At 48.0% G+C, this 10,200-nt stretch overlaps 1 protein-coding gene across 10 annotated transcripts in view; it reads left to right on the top strand.

The window, feature by feature from the left end:
- Positions 1–6,441: 6,441 nt before the first annotated feature.
- UBR5 (ubiquitin protein ligase E3 component n-recognin 5) overlaps positions 6,442–10,200 on the top strand; it is a 61,931-nt gene continuing 58,172 nt past the window's right edge. For 7 of the 10 annotated variants that reach the window (XM_075213904.1, XM_075213906.1, XM_075213903.1 and 4 more), the window contains exon 1: positions 6,442–6,804. In XM_075213904.1, the coding sequence (XP_075070005.1) occupies positions 6,743–6,804 (62 nt within the window). In that variant the 5' untranslated portion in view covers positions 6,442–6,742. The remainder of the gene's footprint in view (positions 6,805–10,200) is intronic. The other 3 variants (XM_075213911.1, XM_075213909.1, XM_075213908.1) reach the window with 1 other exon arrangement.

Genomic DNA, 10,200 nt, shown 5'->3' with positions numbered 1-10,200 from the left:
CCCAGAGAGGAGTGGCCCAGGCAAGCGCTTGATCCATGAGTAACGAAATAATATACGCCACCTTGGCTCGTTCTGAAGAAAAATTTTCTGGTGATAGTTCGAACTGGATAGCACATTGGTTGAGAAACCCCTCTGCACTTTCTCGGATCACCACCAAATTTGTTGGGAGGTGGGATGCGAATCCCTCCAGTAGGATTAGGTGCGGCTGAAGCAGGAGAGTCGACAACGGGGGGTGCGGGAGCAACAGATACTCCGGGAGGAGTCAGGGTTCTCTGGAGGGTATCCATGCGTGTAGTCAGTCCCTGAAGACATTGCAGGAGCTGAGTCTGGTTAACCTCTTGTTGATCAACTCAGCGAGTCAGGTGCTACAGGAGGTCAATAGCAGAGAAATCACCGGTGCCTTCGGCATTTGACATGGCCAGAGTATACTGTCAGAATCACTAGGTGGAATTAATGATACCTGCCAGCAGTTGGCGCTACTGAGTACTGAGGCACGGAGTCTAACACGCCCCTGGTTTTCACCAGGAACCCCCGCAAGGAGGTATGGACTTCGCTGCAAGGGATGTGCAGGTCGCGGCCCTCAGTATCAGTCAGCTGGCGAGGTAACAATTGAGGCAGCAGTGACAGCCCACCAGGATGCAGGATGGAAGAGTAGTCAGCAAGCCGGGTCAAAACCAGAGGAACGGATAAAGCCAAATCAGAAGCAGGAGAATGGTCAGGAAGCCGGGTCAATACCGAATATCACTCTAAGCCAGAATCAGGAACCAAAGGAGAAGTCAGGAACAAGCCGGGGTCAGAATCCAACTAACAGCAACACAGGAACAAACGCTGGAGCAAGGCTGAAGACCAAATACTCTGGCACTAGACACGTGTCAGAGGCTGCTTTATATACCCTAAGGTGCCTCCTGATTGGGTTAGGGAGATTTTGGCGGTAAGACATGCTGGCTGCAGACAGGTGAGCAGAGATAACGTCCCGCTGCTAGGCAACAGGACGTGGTTGCTAAGAAGGTGCAGGCGTCCGTCTCCTGCACCAAGTGTCAGTGCGGAGACGGCGCCTGACATACTTATAGTCTCTTCACAGTAGCTCTCAGTGCTACTGCATCCAAAATACCTCTGAACTCTTAATATGTCCCTCTGACCTATTTACATGTCCATCAGATCTCCCCATATACCCCTTACATGCACATCAGCCTCTCAACATGCCATCAAATCTAACCACATGCCCATCAGACCTCTCCAAATGCTCATCAGTCCTCCTCACATGCCCCTTTCATGCCATCAGACCTCCTGACATGCCCATCAGATGTCCCTTACATGTCCATCAGACCTCCACACATGCCCTTTAGATGCCCATCAGCCTTCCTGCAGTCATCAGATGTCCCCACATGTCCCTTTCAAGCCATTAGGCCTCCCAACATGCCATCAGATCTACTCAAATGCCATTACATCTCCTTACATGGCTAACAGGCTCTTCACATGCCATCAGATCTCACATGTCCCTTACTTAAAAAGCACACTATACACTCTCCTCCTTCTTACCTGATTTGATTGTCTGTGCCACTGTGGCTGCTCTCAGTCAGTTGAACAGCAGAGATTTTTTACAATCTGCCCCTGCGGCGCCTGGAACACTATAGTTTGCTGATGCTCCTGGCCAGGGGCCACATTTCAAAGCTCAAAGAGCAAGATGTGGCTCTAAAGCCAGTGGTTGTCCACCACTGAGCTAAAGGATGCCTAGATGACATGGAAGAATGACAGATGTTATTTTGACTTTACGAGTGACTGGTAGAAATATGCTAAGGTCAAAATTTGCAGTTTATTTCAGGCTAAAGGTAGACAACAAGCATATGAAAGAAAGAGGAACTTCAGAAAACTGCAAAGACAACTGCAGTCCCTGCAAGTGCTAGGAACGAGAGAATGCCTACAGTGAGAAATTGAATGGGCTATAGAGCATCAGAGATCTTACCATCACAGGAAAAGCACTTGCGTTGCGCAACAAGATCCTTCCCATTCTGAACTACACAGCACAGACATGGCCACCTCTGGTTGCAGTCTGCAAGACAATCACAAGGACGGTATTTCACTTCATCTGCAGTTCAAAAATGGACAAAGTAAAGTGGGCAGTTATCTACAAGGAGCCTTTCAAAGGTGTGAAAGTGATACCAAGCAAGCCTTCTTTTTTGTAAGTATACTCAGTGATATAAACTATGGCTCTGCAGGCAACTCCATGTCTTGCTTTTCCTCCTGCCTCTATGGAGGGGTCCCGGGACAAGTGGGACAGCTCCTTCTCTTGCAAATGGGACACTCCCTAGTTTTACCTGGATGTGGCCAAATTCCTGAAGGAGCACCATCTGGCGCGAGTTTAACCAAACCTGTAAAAATCATAGACTATCCAGAAACTCATTAGATCAAAGGACATAACGGGCTCCCTGCTGCAACAGCAAATTTTGTCTGAGAGAAAGTGAACTCTAAGGGGCTCACTAATGGACACAAAGACTTGGCATAAATGTCTATGCGGGGGTCTGAACTTAGAGACAGTGTGCCCAGCAACTATCGTATGCGTCAATGCATGGTAGACTATTTTCTGGCACTCACACTTACGGGGCAATCTAGGACATCTGGTGCCCTATGAACTATGTTAAGGACGCTTTATGGCTTGCCAGGAATAGCCTTGTATTGAAAAGGGAGAGAATGCCTATTCAGGAATGTTGCAGGCTGCTTCACAACATTCTAAGACTATACCATCGTGGACAGTCCCTGTATTTCAATAAAACCTTGGGTCTATGACACGACCTACCTTCCCTTCCATCATCACACCGCTTTGTTGAATGTCTTGTACGTTTTATGCATCTTTCTCCTATATGTGTCTATCAATAAAGCTTCGGGCCTGTGAGTACACTCACTTACCTTCTCCCCATACCTCCCCTCACACATCCATTGCTCTTTTGAAGCTTCAAGTCTTTCAACAAGTTATCTTGGTAAAGTGATGAATAATGCAGTACATGATGATTGGTGTAGGATATCTTTTTGTAGGCCATATGTCTAGTGTTGGGCTATAAAGTGTGACAGATTTATATTTCACGGTGTATTGTGTTTTGGCTGCGCTGCGATGCAGTACTGTACACTTGAATATAATGTCCTTAAGTCTGTTTTTTTGTATATATTTATGCAAATAAAGTATACATTTTTAAATAAAAAAAAACCTACAACTCTAACAGGTGTGAGTTAGTACCCTTTAAGAGCAATAAAACATCACTCTGCTTTCATAAATAAATGCCTATTACCTGTCATCATCATTTTTATAGCGCCTGCAGATTCCGTAGCACTTTACAAATGGGAACAAACTTAATAAAACAATACTGGGTAATACATACAAAGAGGTAAGAGGGCCCTGCTCACAAGCTTACAATCTATGGGACAGTGGTTTGATAAACAAGTGTAAGTGCGACATCATATTGAATATTTGTCCAGCTAGTATGCAACTGTTACAAAGTATTTAGTGGGCTGTATGTTCAGTCACACAACTATGTTGGTCAAAGGGTTGTTGTCTTGTGTTAGCTGTGTAGAGGGTGGTAATAAGGTAACCTAGGGAGATTAAGAGGGTGGTGGAGGAATATTATAAGCTTGCCTGAAAAAAGTGAATTTTCACAGAAAGTATGAAGAATAGAAGAAAGTGTTATTGTGCAAGGGCGAGAATTGGGTGCAGCCCGAAAAAAGTCCTATAACCAAGAATGGGAGGAAGTGACGAGAGTGGAAGAGAGACGCAGATCTTGTGCAGAATGGAGTTGTCGAGTTGGGAGATATTTTGAGACAAGTGAGCAGATGTATGTTGTTGCAATCTTGATGGCCTTGTATGTTAGTAGTATATTGGATTTGTTGAAAACCAGGCAACCAATGTAGAGACTGAGAGAGTGGCTCAGCAGAGGAAGAACAATTTGCAAGGAAAATCAATTTAGCTTCTGCATGCAAAATAGATTGTAGAGGCTAGAGTCTGATGTTTGGGAAGACCAGTAATGAGGGAATTGCAATAGTGGATGTGGGAGATGATGAGTGCATGAATGAAAGTTTTTGCAGTGTCCTGTGGAGATATATATGTATTCTGGAAATGTATTTTAGATGTGTGCAGCATGATGTAAATATAGAGTTGATGTGGGGAACAAAGGATAGTTGTGAGTCAAGGATCATGTCTAGGCAGTGAGCTTGCAGGGCAGGATTTAAAGTCATGTTATCAACAGACATGTCAGGCCAGAAACTTCTACTGGTGGATGGGAATATTATTAATTGTTTTTGAAAGATTGAGTTGGGTTGGTGAGAGGATATGCAAGACGAAATAGCAGAAAGACAGTCAGTAACACGAGACAACACAGATGGTGAGAGATCAGAAGAGGATAGATAAATTTGGTTATCGTCTGCAGAGATAATACTGAAATCCAAAGGAGCTTATTAGTTTTCCAATAGAAGTGGTATAGATAGTGAACAGCAGAGGATCTAGTACTGAGTCTAGTGGTACTTCTACTGATAAAGGAAGCTGAGCAGAGGTACATACAGATAAATTAACACTGAAAGAGCGATTAGATAGGTAGGATGAGAACCAGGATAGGACAGTGTCTTGAAGACCTATGGATTGTAGCGTTTATATGAGGAGAGTGGTCAATAGTGTCAAATGCAGCAGAGAGATCCAGGAGAATTAGAAGAGAGTAAATGGCCTTTAGCTTTAGCAGTGATCAAATCACTGACAACCTTAAGCTGGGTACACACTACAAAAATTTCAACCAACTTTTTATGCCAAGTGATTTTACATGCGATCGATGGTCCGATCGCTCGGTCCATGGACTGCATACACACTAGCCTTGTTTAGGACGATAAAGGGAAGAGCGAACATCCCTTTAGCGACTTTTTACAGCCATGTTGTCGTGAGCAATGACTGTAATTTCGTACTCACTGTTGTGGATCGGTCAGAAGTTTATACACACTACACAACGGAAACGAGATTGGAACGAAAATATTAAACGGTACGACCAACCAAATGAGGCGACAATCGTCCATTTGGGCAGACTTTTGACCATCGTGTCACTGCACACACTGACCCGACTTTTGAACGAGCGGTCGTATGTCGGCTGATTTCGCCGATTATTGGATGAAAACTGTGTAGTGTGTACCCAGCTTTAGTGAGCGCAGTCTCTGTGGAGTGTTGAGAGCGAAAGCCTGACTGAAGAGGATCCAATAGCTTGTTTGCCGAAAGGAGGCATGTGACCAACAGATAAGAGCTAACACTCTAATCTGTTCCCCAGTTGTCCTGTGTTGAACCCAGAATCCTGCAGTCCCGCTACCCAGCAGTCCTGACCCATAGTTTGTGGTCAGAAGGAATAGCCAGTCATCAGCGCTGCAGCAGCTATACTAACCACGCAGAAGCAGTTACAGGTGCCGGTGAAGGAGCCTGGTGTTGGCGGTGACTATCTTCCTACAACTAATGCACAGTTGACATTGGAGGTCGGAGAATGTCTGGTGACTGATGACACCAGTAGGAGTGGACAGTAAAGGCAGGTTAGTGACAAAAGGAAATGCAGATAAAGATAAATTGTAGTAAGGCCAGTAAAGACAGGGTGGCAGATTAAGCCCATCCGATGACAATTTAGGCACCAGTGGGAATAAAATACAGGGTGGCAGAGGAAGCCTACCCTATCACAGGAAGTATCCAAAATGGAGGATATAACAATCGCCAGTACTTGTATAACATAGAGTTAAGTGCCCTGACAACTTCTTATTCAGACTTCAATGAAATCTAGTACAACATAGCACAAAATACCAATTGCTTGTACCGCCAAGCTTTTTTCGCCATGTTGTACCAGGTCTTCAGGGCTGTAACTAGGGCTGTGCGACAGGGATATTTTAGGTTTATTTGTCTTTCTCGCCCCAGGCGCTGGAATTCAAAGTTACGGCTCTGCAGGTCTTAATGCAGTCTAAATACAGTATAAGGCTAAATCTACCAGGATATGCTGGGACTCATGGTTCCACAACTGATGGTCTATTTCTTGTGTAATGAACTATTTCCATTTTTTATCAGTTATTTTTACAATTTAAAAATGTTACTAAAGCAGAAGTTGTCAGGACATACTGGGGCTGTTAGAGGATCACAAGTCGCTTAAGCATACCCCCACCTTGGTGCTGCACACATATTCACTACAGTGACTCCTGATCACCAATAAACACAATTTAACCCAGTCCCCTGCCACTGCGCATGTGTACAGCACGTGACCTCGCACCCGCCTCCATTCCAGTTCTATCTCGTGTTAAAGGGTTAAACAAAGCTGGCGCATGCGCACCGCTGACTAGTTGCTCGCTCTGTGGTGACCAATCAGGAAGTGCGTTGCATGACCATCTCGGTCGGCGAGGCCTCCTGCTCCCAGCCAATAAACAGCGAAGTTACATCCGGCGCTCAGGCCCCGGAGAGAGGAGGAGGAGAGAGACAAACTGCTGGGAAGCGGCAAGATGGCGGCGGAGTGCTGAAGGTGCCGCCGATTCTCCGTCGCTCTCGGATGTAGCGTGTGGCCCGCTGAATCTTCTGGTGGAGAGACTAGAGGGGAAAGAGGAGGAGGAGCCGCCTTTCACGATATCTTATTGTTATTTTTTATATTATTTTAGAAGGAGCTGTGGCTCCGCCTCGCACAGGAGCCCGCAGACATTTTCTTTTTTACTCGTATTAACCTCACACAGCCCAGGAGCCCTCTGCGGACCGGCCGCCGCCATGACGTCCATACACTTCGTGGTGCATCCGCTGCCTGGAACCGAGGACCAGCTCAATGACCGGTAATATATTCCCCCTCCTCCCGCCCGTCACACCGGGGGGTGGTTACTGCTCTAGGCCGAGGCCTGGCCCATCATCCCGCCTTCCCTACCAAGCCACCCGGGGGAGATGTGACAAAGGAGCGGCCCCTATAGTCATTACAGCAACGTGGCCCAGTACATTATACTCCAGCGTGTGGACATACCCCAGTACATTATACTCCAGCGTGTGGGCATACCCCAGTACATTATACTCCAGCGTGTGGGCATACCCCAGTACATTATACTCCAGCGTGTGGGCATACCCCAGTACATTATATTCCAGCGTGTGGGCATACCCCAGTACATTATACCCCAGCGTGTGGGCATACCCCAGTACATTATACCCCAGCGTGTGGGCATACCCCAGTACATTATACTCCAGCGTGTGGGCATACCCCAGTACATTATATCCCAGCGTGTGGGCATACCCCAGTATATTATACTCCAGCGTGTGGGCATACCCCCAGTACATTATATTCCAGCGTGTGGGCATACCCCAGTACATTATATTCCAGCGTGTGGACATACCCCAGTACATTATATTCCAGCGTGTGGGCATACCTCAGTACATTATATTCCAGAGTGTGGCCATACCCCAGTACATTATACTCCAGCGTGTGGGCATACCCCAGTACATTATATTCCAGCGTGTGGGCATACCCCAGTACATTATACTCCAGCGTGTGGGCATACCCCAGTACATTATATTCCAGCGTGTGGGCATACCCCAGTACATTATACTCCAGCGTGTGGGCATACCCCAGTACATTATATTCTAGCGTGTGGGCATACCCCAGTACATTATACTCCAGCGTGTGGGCATACCCCAGTACATTATACTCCAGCGTGTGGGCATACCCCAGTACATTATATTCCAGCGTGTGGGCATACCCCAGTACATTATACTCCAGTGTGTGGGCATACCCCAGTACATTATACTCCAGCGTGTGGGCATACCCCAGTACATTATATTCCAGCGTGTGGACATACCCCAGTACATTATATTCCAGCGTGTGGGCATACCCCAGTACATTATATTCCAGCGTGTGGGCATACCCCAGTACATTATATTCCAGCGTGTGGGCATACCCCAGTACATTATACTCCAGCGTGTGGGCATACCCCAGTACATTATACTCCAGCGTGTGGGCATACCCCAGTTCATTATACTCCAGCGTGTGGGCATACCCCAGTACATTATACTCCAGCGTGTGGGCATACCCCAGTACATTATACTCCAGCGTGTGGGCATACCCCAGTACATTATACTCCAGCGTGTGGGCATACCCCAGTACATTATACTCCAGCGTGTGGGCATACCCCAGTACATTATACTCCAGCGTGTGGGCATACCCCAGTACATTATACTCCAGCGTGTGGGCATACCCCAGTACATTATATTCCAGCGTGTGGGCATACCCCAGTACATTATATTCCAGCGTGTGGGCATACCCCAGTACATTATACTCCAGCGTGTGGGCATACCCCAGTACATTATACTCCAGCGTGTGGGCATACCCCAGTACATTATACCCCAGCGTGTGGGCATACCCCAGTACATTATACCCCAGCGTGTGGGCATACCCCAGTACATTATACCCCAGCGTGTGGGCATACCCCAGTACATTATACCCCAGCGTGTGGGCATACCCCAGTACATTATACCCCAGCGTGTGGGCATACCCCAGTACATTATACCCCAGCGTGTGGGCATACCCCAGTACATTATACCCCAGCGTGTGGGCATACCCCAGTACATTATACCCCAGCGTGTGGGCATACCCCAGTACATTATACCCCAGCGTGTGGGCATACCCCAGTACATTATACCCCAGCGTGTGGGCATACCCCAGTACATTATACACCAGCGTGTGGGCATACCCCAGTACATTATACACCAGCGTGTGGGCATACCCCAGTACATTATACCCCAGCGTGTGGGCATACCCCAGTACATTATACCCCAGCGTGTGGGCATACCCCAGTACATTATACCCCAGCGTGTGGGCATACCCCAGTACATTATACTCCAGCGTGTGGGCATACCCCAGTACATTATACTCCAGCGTGTGGGCATACCCCAGTACATTATACTCCAGCGTGTGGGCATACCCCAGTACATTATACTCCAGCGTGTGGGCATACCCCAGTACATTATACTCCAGCGTGTGGGCATACCCCAGTACATTATACTCCAGCGTGTGGGCATACCCCAGTACATTATACTCCAGCGTGTGGGCATACCCCAGTACATTATACTCCAGCGTGTGGGCATACCCCAGTACATTATACCCCAGCGTGTGGGCATACCCCAGTACATTATACCCCAGCGTGTGGGCATACCCCAGTACATTATACCCCAGCGTGTGGGCATACCCCAGTACATTATACCCCAGCGTGTGGGCATACCCCAGTACATTATACTCCAGGCCCCCAGTACATTATACCCCAGCGTGTGGATGTACTCCAGTACATTATACCCCAGCGTGTGGGCGTACCCCAGTACTTTATACCCCAGCGTGTGGGCGTACCCCAGTACTTTATACCCCAGCGTGTGGGCGTACCCCAGTACATTATACCCCAGCGTGTGGGCGTACCCCAGTACATTATACCCCAGCGTGTGGGCGTACCCCAGAACATTATACCCCAGCGTGTGGGCATACCCCAGTACATTATATCCCAGCGTGTGGGCATACCCCAGTACATTATATTCCAGGCCCCCAGTACATTATACTCCAGCGTGTGGGCATACCCCAGTACATTATACTCCAGCGTGTGGGCATACCCCAGTACATTATACTCCAGCGTGTGGGCATACCCCAGTACATTATACTCCAGCGTGTGGGCATACCCCAGTACATTATACTCCAGCGTGTGGGCATACCCCAGTACATTATACTCCAGCGTGTGGGCATACCCCAGTACATTATACTCCAGCGTGTGGGCATACCCCAGTACATTATACTCCAGCGTGTGGGCATACCCCAGTACATTATATTCCAGCGTGTGGGCATACCCCAGTACATTATATTCCAGCGTGTGGGCATACCCCTGTACTTTATATTCCATCGTGTGGGCATGCCCAGGTGCCATTATATTCCAGCTCGGTGGGTATGCCCAGGTGCCTTTATATTCCAGCGCGGGTGGTCATGCCCAGGTGCCTTTATATTCCAGCGCGGATGGTCATGCCCAGGTGCCTTTATATTCCAGTGCGGGGGGGGCATGCCCAGGTGCCTTTATATTCCAGTGCGGGGGGGGGCATGCCCAGATGCCTTTATATTCCAGTGTGGGGGGGGGCATGCCCAGATGCCTTTATATTCCAGTGCGGGGGGGGGGCATGCCCAGATGCCTTTATATTCGCGGGGGGGGGGCATGCCC

Source organism: Mixophyes fleayi, chromosome 5 (genome assembly GCF_038048845.1).
Source record: "Mixophyes fleayi isolate aMixFle1 chromosome 5, aMixFle1.hap1, whole genome shotgun sequence".
Classification (NCBI taxonomy): domain Eukaryota; kingdom Metazoa; phylum Chordata; class Amphibia; order Anura; family Limnodynastidae; genus Mixophyes; species Mixophyes fleayi.
This window is presented reverse-complemented; position numbering and strand designations above follow the sequence as displayed.